Source organism: Triturus cristatus, chromosome 8 (assembly GCF_964204655.1).
Source record: "Triturus cristatus chromosome 8, aTriCri1.1, whole genome shotgun sequence".
Classification (NCBI taxonomy): domain Eukaryota; kingdom Metazoa; phylum Chordata; class Amphibia; order Caudata; family Salamandridae; genus Triturus; species Triturus cristatus.
The window spans coordinates 1,449,875,142-1,449,898,105 of NC_140591.1; the positions used below are offsets into that span (position 1 = coordinate 1,449,875,142).

Consider the following 22,964-nt stretch of genomic DNA (forward strand, 5'->3'; position numbering starts at 1 on the left):
TCTGTTGGCTCTTATTGGCTCCCTCCCGTGAGTTTTGCTCTCATGTTCTAAAGATACACGTGTTAGCATATAAAACCCAGACCTACTGACATTGTCCATCAGTCCCTCTGAAGTGGTGATTGATTGGAAGGTAGTGTTACTCCTCCAGGTAGTTGTTGTCTTGTAGTGCGGTTCAAAATTCTGGAAGCTCGCGTGAAAGAGGTTTGCAGGGGTGCAGACGGGTGTGGCAGCCCTAAGGGGGAGTTCCTTGTGTGCCCAGTGATTACTATGAAGAGCAAACTTCCGAGAAAGATGATTCACAACAATTTATGGTACAAGAGTTCCTTTAGTTCAGTGATTCTTTCTAGCAGATGGCTATGATCAAAAACTTCCAATCACTCTGAATGAACCAGTAAGACTGCCTTCCTAGTTTCGGTTGGTTCGTATTCCTTACACACATCGAAAAAGTACACAACTGTCTATCAGTTTGGTCGAAAACCTAAGCGCCAATCGCCTTGTTTGTGTAGATGCGAAGTTGCTGTTGTTTGATCACCTCTATTTCTGTTTCTTTGGTCTGCAGAGAAATACCGAGGAGAGCACGGTTTCTTCTAGCCTGGGAAGTTTGGTCTGTATCCTTAGCAGTTGTGATTGGCTGCATTTTTAGTTCAACAGAGACGATTGCTTCACGATAGGTGGAACTGCCGCAAATGTGGTATCAAACTGGCCAATTGAAGGGTGCGGATCTTAATCGGTCTACAGATGAAAATTTCTCACACACATAAAATTAGTTTGGCTTTTATATGATGTCCAGTGTATGACCATCAGATGATTCATATTCTAGAAAAAGGTAGTCTTTAGTGGAATTTAACTTTAAAAATTAGGAGATTTTTATCACTTTCCTCTTTTCCCTGAGTTGAGGCCATTTGGGCAGAAAATCCGATTTTTTCATGACCATGTTTGTTTCTTTTTTCTCTTCGTATTGATTTTTGTAGCAAATGTTTTTGAGTCGAGCGGTGCTCGGGGCTGCTAATTGTCGCTGTAGTTTGAAGTTCCCTTAGAATTACAGATCTGTCCCTGCTTGAGTTGACACCTAGGGTAATATGAATGCAGGAAGTAATCACAAACAGGCTAGAACTGTACACAAAGCAATCTCCTTTTATTGGACTTTTTAATTTGGTCCAGACCTGTTGAGTTTTCTTACTTGAATTGGGTGCACGGTGCTCTTGGTGCAGGTGAATGTGTTTAGTGCTGAATACAGTTGTAAGAGGTACTGTGGTGTGAGTAGGATCTTATTGAGAACACATTTATAGACCACGCATACTGTTTCGCAAACCTCTTTATGTTGTTTTCAAAGGATGTTAACATTGAGGCTGGGTTTAGATATGTGGTTTTAGTTATTGTTTTCTGTCCTAGATTGGCTGTCGCTTGTGTGGCTCAATGAACATTTTTTCAGGGCTCTTATTAAAACATTTAATAAAAAAAAGTATCCGGTTGAATGCAATAGTTGAATGTCGAGTTAACTAAAATGCATTGAGTATTCATGGGCTATATGGCGGACTGGGCTGTGGGTATGGAGTTCAGAAGGTTTAGGGAAGTAATAGTGTCTGTTCCTATCTTTAAATCAGGCAGGACAGGTTTTACAACAAGTCAGTTCTCTGCCGCAGCTTGGGATGCTTCTATATTGCCCCTGAAAGCCTCAAATACCCCTCTATTGTATGAAGAGGGTGATGGCAAAATGACAACCTACCTAAGTAGCAAGAATTCCTGACCCCAGAAGTTCTTTAACTGGAAGTCCTAAGAACATCCCTGGAATCAAAGCATTAGATATCCCTCAATTGTTTAAAGAGGGCGGTGGCAAAATGCCACCTTACCTAAGGTGCACAATGTCCTGCCACCAGAAGTGTTGCCATTCACTGTGCCACTGGAATCAAGCTATCCTGGCTGAATGGGGGTGAAACCCCGAAACCTGTCCTAGGATGTTTGTTTCCGATCCAGGGAGGACCTGGCTTGGCAGTACAGGCTAAACTGTTCCCATGAGGCACAGGGTCAAGACTGATTTGCATATGGCCAGGTCTACACTGGGGAGGCATGGTGAGCAAAAGAATCATGGATTTAACCCAGATCTCTTGACTGGGGGTGAATGTTTTGATTTGTTCTGCACTCCGTCCATCAATTGTGTGTCTTTTGCTTTCTCGCTCTAAGTGCGCCAGGTATGCCCAGATGTGGGTCCTGGGCTCACTGTGCCACTGGAATCAAGCTATCCTGGCTGAAGAGGGGTGAAACCCCGAAACCGGTCCTAGGATGCTCGGTTCCAGTCCATGAAGGACCTGGCTTGGCAGTTCGGGCTGGACTGTTCCCATGAGGCACAGTGTCAAGACTGATTTGCATACGGCCAGGTCTAAACTGGGGTGGCATGGTGAGCAAAAGAATGACGGATTTAACCCAGATCTCTTGACTGGGGGTGAATGTTTTGATTTGTTCTGCATTCCGTCCATCAATTGTGGGTCTTTTGCCATTAGACGTCTGGCACTAGAAGTCCTAAAAGCATCCGGAGAATCTCCCCTGGTAATGAGTCTCAAGTGATGAGCACTTGTTCATTCCTATGTAGGCTCAGTCTTGAAATAGACATTGGTGCCTGGTGAGTGGTTGGCAAAATGTTTTTTATACTGTGATTTAGAAAGACCTTCAAGGGTATAAAGGATGTGTCTCTGTGATTAAAAAGCAGAGTCGGGGGTTTCTAGTCGTGAACGATTGGCGATGGCTTGTCCAATCCAGAGAGACCGCTCTAGCTGTCTGCTCTAAAAGGGATGGTTTAGGATAGGGAAAGATCTCTAGGAGTTCCTTCTGTCAGAAGAATTTGTTCCTCAATCAGCGCAAGTGGCAGGGAGGAGCAGTCTGTGGATTATATTTTTGTAGTATGAATGTTGCATGTGCCACGCAGGCAGTGAGTTGGGGCGGAGCCTATTTGGATCCGTGCACAGGCGGTATGTCTGAGTAATGAAATAATGTCGTACTACACCCAGATAAACCCTTGTACGATCTTATTCAGACAGCCAGGGAGAAGTGTTTCCTAAGTTTTGTGCTGGCTGCGGATGACATGGGTCATCATTGGTGGATAGAAGAGGTGAGTTCATTGGCTGGCGGTGGGAGCTAGCCAGCAGTTATGTAGAGCAGTTTATGTTGCAGAGAGATAGCAGCTATAACTTTCCTTCTTGCTTTTCTGTGCTGACTGGTGGTGGCCATAATAGGGGTGCAAGCCGATGACCACGCCCCCGTGTGAACTGAAGTAAACAGGCCTCACCTGCAAGATTTATGACTTGGGTGCTGTCTTGGCAAAACGTAGCATAGAGGGCTTTATGTAGCTGTGGGGTGTTCTAAAAAAGAGTAAAATATGGGACCTATTTACCTATATGCATACATATGTATGTGACCTAGATGATGGAAGGAGTTCTGTCTTTCACAGAGGGAATAACATTATACCTTTCGCAGAAGCACATAGTCCCTAGAGGCTGAGCAAAACCTAGTATCAATCAGAGCTGTAGTTACTCATAGCGCGGATTGACAGGCCCTCGGCTTATATTTGGATATAAGAACAATGAGGATTCGAAGTACACCTAAAGGAAAAACACATCGACTTTTTGACAGCGCGCTCTCTGAATTATAAAACGATCTTGTTATTCAGTAATTTTCGCTTGATGGGTGAGCGTTAATCTGACAGCTGTCGGGACTGAAAAAGTACTTTTTTTTAAAGGGTACCATGATATATGTATGTAGCTTCAATGTCACCTGTTTCCCTGTGGTTCTCATAGGTCTGCTGTTGAGCCCATGGCCCTAGTAGGAGGGACAGTAAAAATTCAGGGGTCTCCACCCTTTTCAGCACTGAGAGCTTCCTATGATCAATGAAACGCATTGAGATCTACTAATCTTATTAGTGTTGTATAATCTCATTTTTTTAAAATATGTATATTAATTCAACCAAGCAAAAGCTTTCTAATTTAATAAGCTGGGCTGCCCACAGGTGAGCTACTCCGAGGTAGCTGGAGAGCTACAGTCGCTCATGAGCTACAGTCGCTCATGAGCTACTGGCTGGAGACCCCTGGAAGCTTATGTTGGCGGAGCAGAGGGTACGGGGACCTGCGTTGAAACTACTGGGCATCCTGCAAACTCAACTGCACAGGATTGAAACATGCTCGATGAATGTGTCGAATAATCGAAAGTTGCGGAAGCTGGTCTGATATCGTAACGATATCACCTGACGGGCATATTGGGCCTGAACACAACTGGCCCATTAAATTGCAGTCCATGTGCATTGTAATTAGATGTGATGCAATGTTTATTGCACCCGGTAATTACCAGATGAAATAAAGGTCGAGCCCTTGTATTGTATTGTATTGTAAAATCACTTATATAGCGCATGGCTACCCGTATCCCTTTGTTAAATTTCAGCTGGTCAAACCTGCTAAAATTTGACAAGGGGGGAAAAGGCCCAGTATTTTGTGTAATGGAGAGATTTTGATGCAGTAAGCACCAACATAGGCTTGTTATTTCCCCAAAATTCAGAACATGCTATAATTATCACATCCCAAAAAATTCCAAACACCTCAATATCAGATTTTTATCTTGGCCTAATTGTTATTAGTCCTATTGTGCCCTAATTATCGTTTACAAAAATATTGTTTCATTACAGTCAATAATAGAAAATCTACACCTCACTAGATAGCAGTTTTGGAAAATATATTTAGGACACAATAGTTGTGTCAGGCGATATTTTTGCTACCGCTATTCTGACACACGGCCCTTGGTATAGTATAAAATGTGCTGACATGAGCTCAAATCGTAAAAAATGTACGTTCTGGAGAAAAAAATAACCAATTTCTTCTTTTGTAACAAATGCACTGACTGGGGATTTTTTTCTAACTATACAACAGATTTGTGGTCTTGGGGTGACTAAATACCCCTCTTCAACTCCCTTTAGTAGCAGGAAGTTACAAAGAGCTTAAGGCAGTTTTTTTTAAGGAGGTGCCATCTGTGACAGAGCAACCTGCTTTAAGATGTTTACATTTGGAAGCAAATTCTTTAGACCTTAAAATGGGTGAGTGAAATACATGCAAAATGTTGTTTGGCCGATTCCAATGCCTGTGCTGAAATGCACAGGGGCTGCCTTGTTCAGCTTAGTGGAAACTAAGAGGCCGGATTAAAAAAAGGCATTCATGAGTATGTGAGGTGGCACTCTTAGATTAATACTTCATTGACTTTGAGAAATGGCCCCAAAGCATCTAAAATAGGAATAGTCAGGGAATAATAGTAATTTCTATTTGTCGTGGGCGGACTTATCAACACATCAAGCGCCTCTATGGGTTTCAAGGCGCTGGGGGTTGTCTGAGAGATTAAGTGAGCCATTGCCCAGAGTCGCATGATGGTGAGCTGCCGCCGGGGATCGAACCGTGAGCCCCACACCTCTCCAGTAGTAATAGCACATAGAAAGGACTGTGCCCTTTTCACACATTTACAAGTAGGGAGTTTAGCAGGGCATGGCCAGATCATACATGCATTTGAGAGTATGTGTAATAGTACTGCAGGAGTACTATCATTCATACTCATGGATGCCTTAGCGAATCAGCCCTTCAGACTATATGACGTGAACATGTAATGACGCAGACGAAAACATGCCCTCAGGCCAAATTTACTATGATGACGAGGAATGAAACTTGAAGTACATTACATAGGTAATGTCACACTCCTCAGGGGCAGCTGCTTTGTAAGCTCACGTTTTATTTCAGAATCCTGAAACAAGATCTTCCTGTAGGATAGTTCTGTGTAGGGCCAGGGGTTGCCTGTGGTTGTCTGAAAGGCACAGAGGCCTCCCAGTTAGATAAATTAATACATGAAGCCAGGTGAATACCTCCTAGATAGTAAAGAATGTCCTTTTAAGGTCCCATTTCCTTAATATCCAGGTAGCCAGGAAGTAGTAAAATACAATCTGGTGTAGCACACCACTGGACAGCCATGTTAGCCAGAGATAGGACTGCCCCACCCTGACTAGCATAGATAGCGCATGCTATGTTGGGGCGAGGTGACGGACAGTACAGAAGCCGTGCCGGCCACAGCCCATCTCCTTCCGCCCTAACATAAGAGTTCTGTCAAATGAGGCACCCCACCACTCTAGGATCTAATATGACCCTGGCCCTCAGGCTTTCCACGAGCATCAACTCTAGGAATATAACCAGATGCCGCACAGCGCGGTACTATCACAGGCATAATAGAATGTATGGGAGACTGCCAGGTCAATACAAACACCACACAGACAGAGAGGGCATTTATTGTTTATTTCCAGTGTAGAATCCGAGCGCTATGCACTTTAGAAATATAATGAGAAATCGCAAATGACATAACCTTTTAGAAAAGATGGAGCGCTGCATCATTTTGAAGAGCGCTAAGAGATCTTATGTCAACTTTCTGGAGAACATGTGTGTGGGCAGATACCACGTAGCTGTCAGGATTGCAGGAGGTACAGCGGCACCAGGGCACAGGGATGTGGGACCTTTGCTATCATTATAGCAGCAGGTGCAGTGGCACTGGGGCCAAGGCACGTGTGCGCCCACTGAACTCACATTTTGTCTTTTACTACTGAACATAGTACAGGAATTACCCATTTGCCGGTCATATACTTTGGGTTCATGGCACCCTTGCTACACCAGTGTGCTATTGTATGAGAACTTCAGTGATATGATGGTAGCAGAGTGTACAAAAGTAAAGGTAGTTTCAGAATGTTTATAGGGGACTTGAGCGCACGTCAAAGTTGTTTCTTGAGGCCTTTTTACGGTCTCGGTATGCACAGCATCCGCTGTCTGTCACAGACAGCATTGTATACAATACTATTTAAGGTATATAACACAGAAAATATTATTTTACTCTATCCCTTCAAGATGGCCGCCGCAATGCACGTAGAGGCAGCATGGCGGCCATATTTCACACATAGAAAATTGCATTTTCATACTCTCAAATAGAAAGATGTCCAGCCGCCACTATTGGCTTTGTCAATAACTGCTCAATTGTAAAAGCATCAGGCACTGGCAAAGCCAAAAGTGGTGATCCGAGGTATTCTCAAAACAAGATTAATTGGCTTTACCAATGCTGATTTAAAGAACTTAGCTTATTGTCAGTTGGGAGTGGATTCGAGATTATTTGAGGGTTTACTGAAGAGTGAGAAAGGGTCCTCTCTAGGGGTGGGCAGAATTTGCGTAGTCGCGCTAGGCAAAGCTCCGCGAAACGGTAAAAAATCTCCACGAGCACGCAAAAGTTCAGTGAACACGTGAAATTGCTTGTTCCGCCCGTTCGCAATGCTTTTTTCCTGTTCGCGAACGCTGTTTGCATGCTCGAGGAGAAATATCTCGTGAACATGCATTTTGAAAGCTCGAACAAGCAAAAAATTCCGCAAAGCTGCGGATCGCGGAATTTTTGCCAATTCCGCGTTCTCTGAGGAAAGCGAAATTACCCAAATTCCACGAGCAGAACGGAATTTACCGCCCAGGCCTAGTCCTCTGTATCCTTCAACCGGAAATACCAGTGGAGAAAAATACCCTGGCTTCTCAAGTTACTTCTTCTCACTGGGACATTCTCCCTCACACGCCAACAATATCTTTATGTAATATAACGAGAACATTCAATATAGTCCCAGAGCTGGACAAAACTACTGTGCGGACAGCAGCGTTCAGGAAGAGTGGAACAGGGCCCTCTTTTTTTTTTTTTAGATGATCAATGTTACCACTGTTAACCTTTAGGGCTACTACCCCTTGGGCAGATAACGATTTTCATCCCTAGAAGTATTTAAAGTCTGTGATTGATTTGGGATTGTAAAAAAAGAAAAGTAATAGGTTCCAGTACCCAAGGAACAACTGTATCTGTTCGTGTGAACTGTGCCTTTAATAGCAGTGTCCTATTCCCAGTTTGATTACAAAACCACCTGAAGAAGGTGCCTTCTTAGCTCTGCTCAGAAGCTCACCAGGAGCTCACCATTGATGGTGCTTCTGAGCAGATGATGGTGTATAAACGCCCTCCACTTGCTCAGTCTGAGTCGCGATTCATCCAACCCCCTCTCCCCCCACACACACACACACATACATGTAAATGCCAGACTATCTAGACATGAAAAGCTCCTTCACTGTGAATAGATCGGTCTTTTAATCTGCACTGACCGCTTACAAGTCTCTGCATTAGAATTATTACTTAACGCACCTCAGCCCGCAACGCATCTCTATAATGGCCACTATTTATTTGCGAGAAGATTTGTATTTTTCAGTTACAGCACATCCGCTCTTGGCACGCTGGCACAAAAATGCAGCAGATTTGCATAGCGAAACGGGGTGGCGCAATGGCTCCAGTAGATCAGATGCCATATAGACTGCTTGGTCCAAACCGTTTGTCCGTGTTGTCAAGCACGATGTACCTGGACGCCATCATTGTCGGGCCTGGCTGCAGACCGCATCCGCTGCCAGGCTCTCATTGGTGCTTTGGAACCGTAATGCGGAGCGGTGAGTCGCTACGTGCCGGAGTTCATCCGTTGCGTCTGCGTTGGCCATCTGTGGTCAGTCCCTGTTTATGAGCCTCGATTGGTCAACTAAGTTCTGCAAGACCAAATGTGTTTTCAGATGTTTCCGCCTCCGGCCTGTCACTGGACAGGAAGTGTATGATATAAAACTAGGGGGATGGGTCCCTTACAGTGTATACGCAGCTCTTGGCAGGTAAGTACCATGATAGACCAATAAAAAGCAGCATTGCGGGACAGAATGCTCAAAGCCATGCTGGCACAACATCCGGGGTCCATGACTGCTCATGTTTGTATAGACTCTTTGTTCACTACATTACTGTAGTGGTATCTGTTTCCATGTTGGACAAGCGACAGCAGCACTACTGAAGCAAGCCTACAGCCGCAATAACCACAAGTCGCATGCCGTGTCGCTTGGACCAGTTCTCCTTCCTCCTGCTTGCCCAATGGCCTGGCATCTGCAGCACAGACCTCCAAAGCTAGTGTTTCAGAGGAAAATGCCATTTGGCGAGGAGGACAGTGCAGCAGAATGAGGCCGCAGTTTATGTACACCAGTAATTAGAACATGAACAGGCACATAATTGCTTTGTCTGCTGAATTTTAGTGGTTTAAGCACCAACGTTCTTGTTATTGTATTTTTCAGCTGAAATTCTGCTACCTACGGATGTAACTCTGACATTCCGTGGCAGCAAGAATGTTCAGTGAGAAACAGCAGTGGGTGTTAAAAACTCACTGCAATTGGAATTAAGCACCGCCATCATCGGAGAAGTTTATATAACAAGTGCTCGGAACAACTTTCAATGTTTTTTTTTTTTTATTCCACTTTTTTTCTTCTAAATTCCATCGTTACTACCAATGAACATGTTGAATTTGCCCCTCACCGGATTCAGGATGCTTAGATAATGGCAAACAAATCTAATCACGACATGAACCTGTGCCTCAAATACAGCCAGGGCTTGAAAACCCGACAGCAAGGGTGAAGAGCAGAGCATAAAAGAATCACCTTGATGTCAGCCTCCTGGCGCTCAGTGAAACAAAGGACCCAGAAAGCAACGGCCTTCATAGCAGCCTGCTGGCTCTCAGTGAAACAAAGGACCCAGTAAACACCCGTCATGAGATTAACCTGCTGGCTCTCAGTGAAACAAAGGACCCAGTAAACACCCGCCTTGAGATCAACCTGCTGGCTCTCAGTGAAACAAAGGAACCAGTAAATACCCGCCTTGAGATCAACCTGCTGGCTCTCAGTGAAACAAAGGATCCAGTAAACACCTGCCTTGATATCCGTGTTCTGTCTTTCATTGAAACAAAGGACTCAGCAAATAACTGAGTTGATATCAACCTGCTGGCTCTCAGTGAAACAAAGGATGTGCCTTGTAATCTGCCTGCTATCTGTCTGTGAAACAAAGGATGCAGTAAACGCCCTCCTTGATATCAGGACCCAGTAAACACCCGCCTTGAGATCAACCTGCTGGCTCTCCGTGAAACAAAGGAACCAGTAAACACCCGCCTTGATACCAACCTGCTGGCTCTCAGTGAAACAAAGAAACCAGTAAACACCCGCCTTGATACCAACCTGCTGGCTCTCAGTGAAACAAAGGAACCAGTAAACACCCGCCTTGAGATCAACCTGATGGCTCTCAGTGAAACAAAGGAACCAGTAAACACCCGCCTTGAGATCAACCTGATGGCTCTCAGTGAAACCAAGGAACCAGTAAACACCCGCCTTGATACCAACCTGCTGGCTCTCAGTGAAACAAAGGAACCAGTAAACACCCGCCTTGAGATCAACCTGATGGCTCTCAGTGAAACATAGCCAGCTGCTGGCTGGCTGTGAAACAAAGGACCCAGTTAACATCTGCCTTCAGATCAGCCTGCTGGCTCTCAGTGAATTAAAGGAACCAGTAAACACCCGCCTTGAGATCAGCCTGCTGGCTCTCAGTGAAGCAATGGTTCCAGTTTAATAATGGTGCACTGTGCACAGTTTCTGTGAGAGAGCTTTCTTACCTACTGGAATGCCCGTCCCAGGAATCACATGCTCCTCCAAACACCAGGTCAGGTTCAGAGGGGCCAAAAATGGGAGATCCGTCCAAGCACCTAACACAGTACCACTGGTAACTCCTCTCCAAGATCCCTTCCAAAATGGGAATCCCCTAAAAAATGCAGATTCTTTGGAGATTCGTTTTACACTGTGGAAGTCCCTGCCCTTGAAATGTGCCCCGAGATGGCTTCGAGACAAGAAAATAAAAATGTTTTGCAAACAAATACTTTGTTTCCTTGGCTAATTGGAACCAAATAGCCAAATTGCAGTTTGAGTAGCTTGCCTTGGTTCCTGAATCCTATGCGTAACTGAATAGGACGCCAGTGGCTGGCACTGCATGAAAATCTTATATTTTTATTGGAAAATGATGCACTGATGCGCCAGCCTTTCAAGATGGGCACCTAAAATCGAAAGATCCTGGATATTGGATCTTGGATTGTAAAGGCAGAACAAGGTACTTTCACCCAAAGACCTATCTTCGTACTTCACCCCGTATGTGCGGTTTTGAAGTTCCGAGTTCATGGTTCTACCTGAAACGGACCTTGTACTATTAGGGCCACGAGCATGTGTGGTTCCTACTACGTCCACCTGGCATAGCTCCTCCATCCATTTTCAGATTAGGATTGTATTAAATGTTGAGTTTGCAGATTGTAAAGCAGATTTAACATGGATTGATATGTTTAATAATGTATTTAAGTTTTTTATGGAGCACCTTATGCCGTTTTAAAGTGTTTCTCCTGCCCAGGGAGGTTCACTCTTGGCCAGCAGGCCCACTATAGGACACGGGAGTTGTCGACTCGTGAGATGGGACCGGGATTCTCCGGATCCAGTTGAAGGAGTAGGGGAACTTGATTGACAAGCAGAGGCTCTTTAATTCCAGGTCATTCCGAGGCACAAAGACCAGCCGGTAAAGTTTTCTGTCTGTGTGAGGAGTTGTTGGCTGAAAGGGTTGGCGTGGACTGCCCACCCTAGGGCACCTGTAGGTCTTGGCCGGGTGTGGGGTGCACCATTGCTAGGTGTGGCTCTCACAGGGCTGCTTGAAACGGGTTGGTCGCCTAGTCTAGTTCTAGGGGTCCAAAGATCTTAAGGGCCAAATGTCTCAAGGGTGAAATTTGAAGGTTTTGGACCCAATGTTAACATTTTAACAGAAATATTACTAGTCCCGGTTTGTAAATGCGTTCTGTCTGGTAGGGCTTTGGGGCTTAGAAAGCAGCTTCACTGGTGAGGATTTGAAAATTAATGTCCAATTATCCATCCCTCATCGCTCTCTCCTAAGTATGAAATGTAAGTGGGATTTAAAAGCATTTACGGCCCTAACTGTAGATATGCACTTAAGCATGATTTCCATTACTGGCAAAATGTTCTGTACTGTTCCTTTTTAGGGAGTCTTAAGAACAAGCTTAAGACATGATTTTTCACAATTTAGTAATTCCACATTCATAGCACTGTGAGGGGATAGCCAGCGCCAAGACGACCCTCTAGGTCACCTTTAGCATTCTGCAGATGGCAGTTTCTCTCTCCGGGCACAGTTCGAGCCCTCCGTTTTCTAAAATGAAATAGCAGTGCTGTTTAACCAGTCTGTACCACGTGCACTGGGATTATTTCACTAAAATCTGATCAGGGGGTACAACCAGGGCTTTAAGTGGGATGAAAAAACTGTGGTGTCTCTCAAAGGGGCGTGGCCAATGTAATTAAGGGCGTGGCTTAAAAACACGCAATCTAAAAACCTGTGCTTAGCATAGTGTCCCACCCGAATACTATTTTGCTGTTTTATGTCATTGCATCCAGATATATGATACAACAAGTAACATCCTACCTACAAGTCAGGACTGTTGGCTTTGTCAATGGTTGTTAGTTGCATAAGATAAATAACCAGCAACTATGCCTTGTATATAATATTGAAAAAGCTTTCGCTTAAAGCCCTGGTGACACCACGACAATGTTGCTGCTCCTAAGTTTCAAAATGAGAAGGGAAATCCAGAGAGAAAGTGACTCTCTTTAAAGGATTCCCCTTCCACTACAACGCTCACCTGGCATGACGTCATGCCGTAACTTCTCCACTAGTGAGAAGTGAGCAGTGTGAGCACGCGCACATCGATGTGCCTGCGGTCACTGCAGTCCGGCAAAAAACGGACCGTCTGTGCCAGGGCACAAACCAGAGCTCTATAGAGACTTGTTTCGAGGACCCCTTTAAAAAATTGCCGGTGCTCAGACCCGGTCCACTTAAAGCCCTGGGTACAACACTCACACGTGACATTGCATGACCATTGACTCCTATGGTATTCCGTGGTAAGTAAAATTTGAGAAAGAAGTGTGCAAACAGGGGCTAGTAACAGGCCCAGACACCCAGATGCTAAAATTACTTTTTACTTCACACCATTTCTATTGTCTGAGCTGCAAGCAGCAACAAGCATTTGCAATGCAATAGGTCTCGCATTTGCGATAGTTTAGGCTATTGGCATTGTAAATGACAATGCATTTTATTGATCTGTTTTGCTAATTAACACATAAATAAAAGGCATTGTCATTTACAATGCCTATAACTGAAACTCTTGTAAATGCGAGACCTAGTCAGAGAAGCAGCCGCCATTGTCCCATGCTGCTCGGAAACTGAAAGCGCGCTGAATGTTGCAGGGAAGCATGTCGTGCCTGCAGTAGGAGAAACTCATTCAAGAAAATAGCGCTTACAGACTAAATAAGACATGCCGTGTAACAACAGAAGTAAAAGTACCAGTCCTCAAGGGAGGTTACAAATGAAGACAGGGCAGTGCTAAAGAGGCACTAACAAGCCTATTATCGCATCAGAAGCCAGCATTTACGAAGGATAATGACACAAGCCAATGACAAATAAGGGCGGAGAGTGGGCGGGGCTTCAATTCCATACTCAAATACAGCATGCCTTGCAGAGCAGCGCATGTGCTGCCCAGGCTCGACCCAATGAGGTGGCAATTGCTATTCCTAAGGTACTCCCAAGCGCGCCCCAGTTTGTGGGAGGGCCATGATGTAACAAGGCTGCTTCCCCATGGCCACATCTGCTGTTCTGCACCTGGAACCCGTGGCCTCTCCTGGCCTGCTCTGAGCTCCAGCGCCTTGAGCCCCGGTCCAGGCAGATTCAGGTGCTAGGATGGGTTTAAGAGAGCGGAGGAGGCTGCAGGAGATGCTGCTTCCTTGCCGTGCACAGAGACAAGGATCGGATGGCAAATGTAATTTACCACAGCGCGGAAGCGACATCAGAAGTGGCAGCTATCCAATGTTCTAATAGCAGAAGCCACATTATGATACAGAGGCACCAATGGAAAACTCAGAATAACCCAGTCTTGAAGCAGCATCACTGTATGCAGCAGACGTCATCGCTACTGGTCGTTCTGATGAAACTGGCCTTTCATGTCAAGGGAGCTCCCGTTGCGAGGAATCCCCCAAAACTAGAATCTGGTGAGGTGATTGGAAGATGGTATGCTCGTGACCTGGTGTTACCTCGTTCACAGAACATTACAGTGGATGGGTCCTCTGTCCCCTTTACTTGCCACAACCCTAGAATTCTGACTGTGGTTTTTGCATGGATGAAGGCGGGTGCTAACTTCGATGTCAATCATTATTGGGGGATCACTCGAGAGGGCACACGAGTTCAGGGCGAGGAATATAACAAGTCCATTTTAAGTAGCCATGGGCCCAGGGTGTGCTAAAATGACCAAGCTAGCTTCACATTTAGCCCATTTAGACATGTAAGGGGTACCAGTAGGAAGCGGTGCCAGCATGCCTCTTTAATTAAAGCCCAGACTTTCCTCGTGCCAGTCTTGCAATGTCCATGATGCATGGACTGGTCATGGTGGTGAAGGTGGACAGTGATGGTGCATGCAGAGCAATGCACAACAAGAGCGTTGATTCTAAACTTAGTTGTAAGCAAGAGCGTAGCGTTCCACATTACTGGTAAGCAAGTGCATAGCGTTCCACATTAGTGGTAAGCAAGAGTGTAGCAGTCCATATTAGTGGTAAGCTAGAACTTAGAGGTCCACTTTAGTGGTAAGCAAGTGCGTAGCGTTCCACCTTAGTGGTAAGCAAGAGCGTAGCGGTCCACTTTAGTGGTAAGCAAGAGTGTAGTGGTCCACCTTGGTGGTATGCAAGAGCGTTGCGGTCTACCTTTGTGTTAAGGAAGGGCATAGTGGTCCACCTTAATGGCAAGCAAGAGCACAGGGTTCCACCATAGTGGTATGGTGAGCAGGCCTGTGTCCCAAAAAGATTCAGGTGATCAACCCCCCTTTATAAATTACAAGCTGGGACCTGGCGCAACAAGCATCATGGCCTCTACCAATTTTTAGTTTGTACCACACAAACTATACTTCTACGAGCTGATGAACTTTTACAATTCATAAAATATTTTTATTGAAAGTACGTGAATGGGAGTTTCTACATGAATGGAGGAAACTCTGCTGGTCCACGAGGCGCTTTCCACTTGCAGCGAAAAGTGATTTTACACACATTCATAATCCGCGCACTGCGTATCAGCAATGCGTTTCAGCTTCCCTTTGCACTTTTGTTAAACATAGGCAATGATTTTGTATGAAAATGCCCCAGACCATAATCCAGATGTTCTAGGGCTGTTCTGCATAACGACTGTAGGCAGGTAGGTTCTGGGATATAGCAGGAGCGTACTTGGCTCCGGCTCTAACCACAGTGATGAAAAGGAATACGCTGCTGCTGACACGCGGAAGGCGCATTTAAAAATCATTTGAAAACATGTAGGAAACCTATGAGAGGTGTGAAGATTAGCTAAGAGATGCAGAGTGCACTTGTTGATAATCGTACCCTTTTCATGTGCTTAGTAGTTCTTCTGCGCTTTTTCGCCAGAATGTGTCGCCTGTGGGGTTTTTTATGCCACATTGTCGCGAGCAGTAGGTTCAAGCAGATACTAATGCGGTTCTGACAAGAACTTATGGGTTTTCCAGAGATGCAATGTCTCATTAGCTGTCTGAATCACACAGATTCCTTCTGCTTAACCATTTCAGTGTAGTATGTGTGACAACAGGAAACCGAGAAAGTGTGGTTCATGCCCACCTTCTTGCAGCAAAAAGAGCAGACGAGGACGACAACGCGTGGTGCATCAAGGATGCCGAGAGGATATTGTGTGTTGCTTTATTCGATTGGTGGTGGAACCACCATGTGTGGTTGTGGTTTTAGACACAGGCGGATGAACCTAGTTAGGAACTTCAGGCACCTTATGATACTGGTCTGCAGTTGTTGCAGGATTTTCTCGTATAAGGTCCAGGCACCAGTGCCGGCTGGCAGACCGCCACTGACGAACGATAGCTACGCTGATGACAACGAGCATCACGACAGGGCCCAAACACTGCAAGTTGAGCTTCGTGCCAAGGATGGAGTCACTGAGTCAAGTCTTTGCAAATTTCCACCAATGAGAAAGATATCTGCTGCACAATGCGACATGAAGACCCCGGTTAGTGCCGCAACACAAGTTCCTCCTAACCCTCACTGCTCTAGTGCAGCGGCTCTGAGCCTTTTTACCCCCACTGAATCATTACTGGAATCCGGAGTGATTATTGGAAGCCTCAGCAATTGCTACTATTAGAACGCTAAAATAATATACAAAAATACAAAAACAAATATACCCCAAGCAGATGATCAAGTATTTTGTCCTTCACAATCAAATATAGAAAAAGATTTCACATTTTCAATTTAGCTACTTTATTAATTTTAATAATATTTAATTTTGTAAAACCGTCACGGACCCCATGAGTGGGTCTCGCGGACCCTCAGGCGTCCTTGGACCACAGGTTAAGAACCACTGCCCTAGTGAGTGCCTGATGTAGCAAGTACCTTCAAGAGCAAATGTCCTGCCACCTGGAAACCTAGTTCCAAATGTATTAAAGTAACAAGTTTGTCCACAAAAGATTTGCTCTGCAAATCGCAGGTAAACCATCCATGGGGTTTTTTGTTAAATGCGTATTAGGTCTGGGTTTTGACAGCACAGCTGTCAAACGGACGTATTACTAAAAATATACAAAGTATGGATTTTGGTTCCACCCCTTGACTTTCTTAGACCTACCCCATGCCTCTATCAGCCATTGGCTTCAAACTTTGCCAATCACATCTTGGTCTCGCATCTCTCACCTTATGCTGTTGGCTGTTTGGGTGTATCCTTCTGCCTCTTCTTGAGTGCTCGTGTTGAACTGCGTGAGGGACTACTTTACAAACATAGCGCTCTCTTCCCACTCCTGCTGGTTCCCCCACCCCACGTGTGTCTCACTCTAACGTACTACCACTGCATGCATTTGTGCATGAAATCCAGACCTTGGCTTTGCCGGTGCTTGTTTTGTGGAAGATAGTGCTGTCGCCTTTGGTATGACGCAGGCAGAGGACTACCCTACACATGCAAAAGTGCAATTCCGTATTCCCCCAGAAGATGAAAATGGTTGAAAGTTTGCACCGATTCACCCTGCGAAGCACAATGTCCGACTAATGCTGGCATTCTTGCTTTCTTTGGACCCAACAGTTCCGCAGTGGCACATGGTGGCCACAGGTAGGGTCATTTTCAGACTAAAAAGAACATTTGCGCTCAGCAGCAGCACAGAAGCCCTGACGCACTGAAGGTTCTTCCATGGATTTTCGAATCCTAGGTTAACTCTTTTTCCATTTAAGTAGTTTGTTCAGGCAGTTAAACTTTCTGTATGATGCAGATTCATCTGCTCCCAATTTAATTAAGGGACAAACTCTCTTTCCTGGATAAGTAGATTCTTCTCCCGAACAAGTGAATTTGCAGATAAATCTTGAGGCGCCCAAAATAATTTCCCAACCAGGAGGCTTCATTTACAACAGGCCGCACTTGCTGGTCCTAGAGACTAAGATGTGTGAGAAGATGAAGAGGTGTTGCCGCATTCCCCGCCTCCATGGAAGAGATTTTGAGACATCTGGTTCCCGGAGGTCACTTTGCCTGAATTTGTCCATTGGGCGGCACCTGGAAAAAATGATGCATTTCGTACTTTGCTAAGGGTGTGAAATAAGTGCACAAAAGATTTTTAGAGAAGCATCAGAAAAGTGAAAAACGTTTTCGGGCCAATTTTCCTGGTGAAATAAGCTTGAGGCAATTGTGAAATGGTATCTCCTGACAGGCGTGGCTTTTTGGCCTCATAGAAGGAAGAGATGCCTGCAGCCGGGACCCCTGGCCAGGGCAAGGCTTTGGAAAAGAAACGATTAAAATCCATGTCCGGGAGATTCAGCCACACTCCGAGGGGGGGGCCTTCTCTTTTAGTATCTTCTAAACTCGAGGGTTAGACATTCCCAGATTCAATTGAAATACACCCAAAACCTTGATATCTGCTCGCACACTTGGAGTGAATATGCTCTAGCTGATGTTGGTCCTCAAACTGTTTGGGGTAAATGTTGCTAATATGTGCTCTTAACGCCTATAAGGATATGTAAATATTGTATATGCCTGTTCTTAACACAAAAGAAGTATAGCGGATTGAAATCTCCTCTTACTGTTCCTAGAAACATTAGGAGTAACTTTTGTGGATATCAGCTTTTAGTGCTTGAAAGTATTAAGTATTAGGAGTACGTATCGCAGATATCTCTTTTTATAGCTGATAAATTATACGGTGTAACTATAATTTGGATCTATTCCTAAATGTCCTGAAAACATTTGATTGAAAATGTTTCCATATTCCCGTGTGCCTTTATCTACTTGTTGCTTCCTTAAGATATTAGGATTTAATGTTGACCAGATGGGCTTGTAATGCGCATACACAGACCTTCTGTTCTCGTCTCTGCATCCCTCGTCTAGTCTTCGACTCACAGGCTTCACTGACCCCCAGACGTTTCCTGGTGAAGTTGCCCCAACGGCCGCTCATGCTCATGTTTGTCCCCATTCCAGGGCCACGGTGCCTGCAGGTTCTATCATGGATGGACCAAGAAGGTGCATGTGTCGGGGCGCTATGTGCCGCTGAACCCACCGATTGCTAGCCTTTTGTCTGCATTGCTTCCATGTTTTGGCCTCATATCATATCGGACAGGGGGCCCTCTATGTCGCGTGAGAAAGCGGAAGCCCAGTCTCCCAATAAGGAGGTTCCAGAAGGTTGCAGGTCTACAACTTGTTTCATACAACAGTTTTCTTGTAGTACACATGAAATATTTATGTATACACTGACTTCAACAGTTAGAAGCGATGAAGGTTGGGTTGTAACTTCCATAACAGTGTTTTTCAACATGCATATAATAAACATGGTTGCTATTCTTTTGCATTGGCTACCAGTTACTTTGTTGCCGCGGAACAGAAATTGAACGTTCCTTTCCACTTGCTTCAGTAGCTGTGTAGAACCTACCTTCCCTGGCAGCCACAAGGTAACGCAGAGCAGGAGAGATGTGGCCTGCCCTTTAATATCTCTTCGGAGTCCACTGTGGCCCGCTCGTGACTCTTGTTCGCGCCCCTAACAGGAAGTCCGTTGACCGGCTTATTTTGTACCTTCCTGGGTTGAGGGCCCTGGCGTAGAACCTATTCTCAGATAACCATAGGTTCTGCTAAATTCAAGAGATGAGAAAAAGAATCGTAATTACCCGGCGGACCATCTCTCTGGCCTCCGCCGCAACATGTTTAAATGAAAAATGCTTCCTACCAGGTCCCATTCTCCGTCCTATAATTACAGCCAATTCCATCTGTCATCCGTTTCACGTTGATGGGTCCCAAAATGATAGAGCGGGACAAACCCATCTATTTTATTCCATAATTCATCCTATCTCGCCACTAACCAGCTCTTGCCGGATGCTATTGCTAAGAGCCTGTAATGAAGCCGGGCCCGCAGTATTGTCTTATCACCGGCGCACTCCATTGTGCCGATTTAAGGATCCCGCTCTGCTGTTTTCATTAAAGGCAGCATGTAAACAATAATGATTGGAGATTGCCTCCCAGCCAGTCTTTCGAACATTGTGTTTTTCTAGCCCATTATGGCGATGAATATATTTTTGCAGTGCCTTCGAACAGTGGCATTGCAGGGTAGGGGAAGGGAAGGGGGTTTGAGGGATGGGGGTGCTTGCTCACAACAATCACCATGTTAAAGAAGTTGGGAAACTTAATTAACCTTTGCAAAATATATTGCCTGATTGATTCGTGAGCGCGAATATGTGATGTGATGTTTGTGCGACAAGACTTGATGGGTTTCTTGGACGTAGAGACTTGATGTGACAATTTGTTGGCCGACTATCAAGGGGCGTCACAGGCAGACTGTGTCTACTTCCATCACTCACTTGTAATCCATTCTCCGCTCATCTGCCATGGAAGGAGATGGTGTGTCTGCCTTGCTTCGTTAACCTTTTCGTCTGTCGCTTCTACTTTTGTGTTTAGAGAGGCAGTGCTGTCTCTGTGATGGACTTAAGACTGTGGAACCTGCTGTCTGGAAACTTAAACTGAATCTTCAGACGGAATGAAAACCTGGTTCAGGCAGGTTCTTCCAAGCGCCACCCACTCAATCCTTCCCAGATGCAGGCTGTGGGCTTCTGTTCCAGGGTGTAAGGTCTCCGCCCCCCCTCCACTCTTACACCATCCCCTAGCACTGTAAAAAAAAATAAAAAAAATACATGTTTAAAAAACTCTATTTTTCAAAGTTTGTTGAAGATGGTGAAATTGCGTGGTAAAGCAATAAGTCTAGATTCCCGTGCCATGACTAGGGCCGTCAATCAATAAACTGTAACATAGCGCTTTCATGATTTGTCTGAAAAGATGGGAGCTAGTTACAGACAGCTGGCTGCCTGTAACATTGTTTGTAAGCTGTAATATAAGAAACGACTTGAAAAAGCTAAATGTAATGTATGGGGCATCCGTAAGCGACTCACCTATGTGTAGGCAATAAATGTAGGAAACAGACCATGGGTCGGGTTACTAGCAGTCTCTGGGTTACGGGACACAACTGTTCGTGTCCTGGGTTTGCGTTTTACTGAGCAGAAGCCTGTGTCCATGTACACTGTGAATTTAATTGAATGTAATGCGGATCATTCAACGCACACCTGGGATGAAAAATAAAGACCTCATAACAGGAAGTTTAAATATTATGAACCAAGACTATCTGGACGGAGAGTGCACAGCGTGTGAACCTCAAAAACGATGGTTACAGATAAATACATTTTTCATGGTCAGGCCTGCTAGACCATCTTGTTCAGCTGACTAGAAACAAGTCTGGAGATCTCAGAATGCATTGAATTGTTAAATACAAGTCAAAGCTGGCCCTTATGTTGTTCCAGTGACAGAGCCATGTGTTAACCGTACCAATGGCCCATTTCTGAGCCAAAGAGGTGTAGCCACAATCCTAGCCCAATATGTCACTGTGCGAATCATTTGCCACCTCCGTCTCAGCGACTCCCTTGACGCACCCTTGATCCTGGTCAGGCTTTTGTTTGTTAACCCAGCATTGCTTCTTTTTCCCCTCTAGAATCGGTGGACGACTGCCCCAGCAACTGCTATGGGAACGGCGAATGTGTGTCTGGGAACTGCCACTGCTTCCTTGGATTCCTGGGCCCGGACTGTGGGAGAGGTATGAAGTTTTTCTTTGTTTTTGTGTTACTCTGCGTCTAATTGAACAAGCATTAGCAAAGCCAATAGGTCTCGCATATGGGATCTATTGGCTTTGACAATAATTCTTAGCCATATTGTACAGCAGCATGGCTAAAAATATATATTTTTTAAAGTGCTATGATACCGCTTGCTCTAATATGCTTTCTTTATAATTTTTTAAAAAACTCATCGGAGTGGGTTGTGTTGGGGGGATGAGGCAACACGTAGGGAAGAAGAGCAGAAAAGAAGGACGCGGTGTGTAGAGAGGACATGCAAGAGACAATGGGGAACCATGCACAACAGCGGGTGGGCAGAACAGGCTGGGGAGGCAAACAAACAATGGAGGGTGGGCTGGTAGGAATGGGAAAGCAAGATGACAATGGAGGGCAGGACTATACAGTAGCAAACTGACCAGAGAAAGTAGGCAGGTGGCACAGGGCAGCACAAGGAACGGAGGACGGGAGGGATATGGAAGCACTGAGACAGAGGAGAGTGGGCGGGAAGAGCTGGGCAAACTCAAACTACAGAGGTTGTAAAGGAGCAGATGGGAAGCAAATAGACAATGGAAGGTGCGTGTTCAGTGCTGGGTGAACAAACTGACCAGGGTGTTGCAGAGAAGCAAGAACGGCAAGGAGAGGCTGGAAGGGAGGAAGCAAGAACAGTAACTGCGGGAGATCGAGAACGAGTAAAACGGAGGGGGGAGAAATGCATGAGGGAGACAGCTGGAAAATGTACACACTCTCATAGAATATTTAAACAAAAAAAAAAGTAACACCTGAAAAATTAGAAGTGGCAGGACACAAGTAATGTGCCCATGGTCTATGGGAAGGACATACACAAGAAGAGGAAGGAAAGCCCACAGAAGCTGAAGTATAAGAAGCTAGCAAATGAGTGTGACAATGAAACCAGCCAATTGTAAGCAGTGGGCGGGCTCTAAGCTAACACCATGTCTCATGACAGTTAGCACATGCGCTGTCTTAGGCAAGACCTAAAAAGAGCCATTCAGTGTAGAGAAAAAAATGTTCTAGTCCTGCATCTCAAACCATCACTGACAATAGACATTCTAGAATATTTGTTTGTCTGATGATGGCAGCGGGGTTTTGAGGGCTGTTGTGACGTCAGTCACAAGATGGCCCCTTTAAGTTGTACCTTGGTATGTGGCTCTCTGCAGACTAGTGGCGAACATGTCCATCACTCAAAGCCATGGGTACACTCGCGTTGAGTGGTTGTGCCCGGATAGGTACAGCTTGCCCCCTGCTGGACTGAGGAGTATGCGTGTCTCGTCTTCTGCGGATCCGGGTCTGTGGTTGAAGCCATCTCTGAATCCCCTGAGGAGGAGGACAAATGCTGCGAATGCTTAGACCTTTGAGTTTACTGCTCCTTGATTGTCTTTGGAATGCAGTGTACATTATTCTAATTGAGAAATTATGGTTTCGATGTGTCTTCGCTATCCTGCAGCGCCACTGGTCCTAATGATCTGCCTTTTACGAACCCATCAGTAATTGCTCATTGGATTTATTCTGGTCATCGGTCACCCCGTTACCAGTACACACTCATTGCAATGGCAGCCACCTGGTCTGTCCTTCATTGTGACTTTCTTTATCCATTGCTGCCATGCCTAGGACCTTTCAAGTTCCACCGCTTCCTCATCTGCATGTTCATCTCGCGTCATCCTAAATAAAATCCCACTATTGAGATACAGATCTACTCCTGTACTCTTCCTTTTCCTATTCCATGAAGCAGTCCCAGTATGAACTTCCTGGTATTTTCACCTCTGAAGCCACACGTCACCAGAGCCCTACTACCTGCTTGCAAAACCTTCCATCCCCTTCATACCTAAATAGGCAAACATT

At 45.2% G+C, this 22,964-nt stretch overlaps 1 protein-coding gene across 1 annotated transcript in view; it reads left to right on the forward strand.

Moving 5' to 3' along the window:
• Window positions 1-22,964, forward strand: part of TENM4 (teneurin transmembrane protein 4) — a 1,193,139-nt gene that overhangs the window by 973,462 nt on the left and 196,713 nt on the right. Inside the window, exon 14 of the mRNA XM_085623238.1 lies at window positions 20,990-21,091. Within this exon, the coding sequence (XP_085479364.1) occupies window positions 20,990-21,091 (102 nt within the window). The remainder of the gene's footprint in view (window positions 1-20,989; window positions 21,092-22,964) is intronic.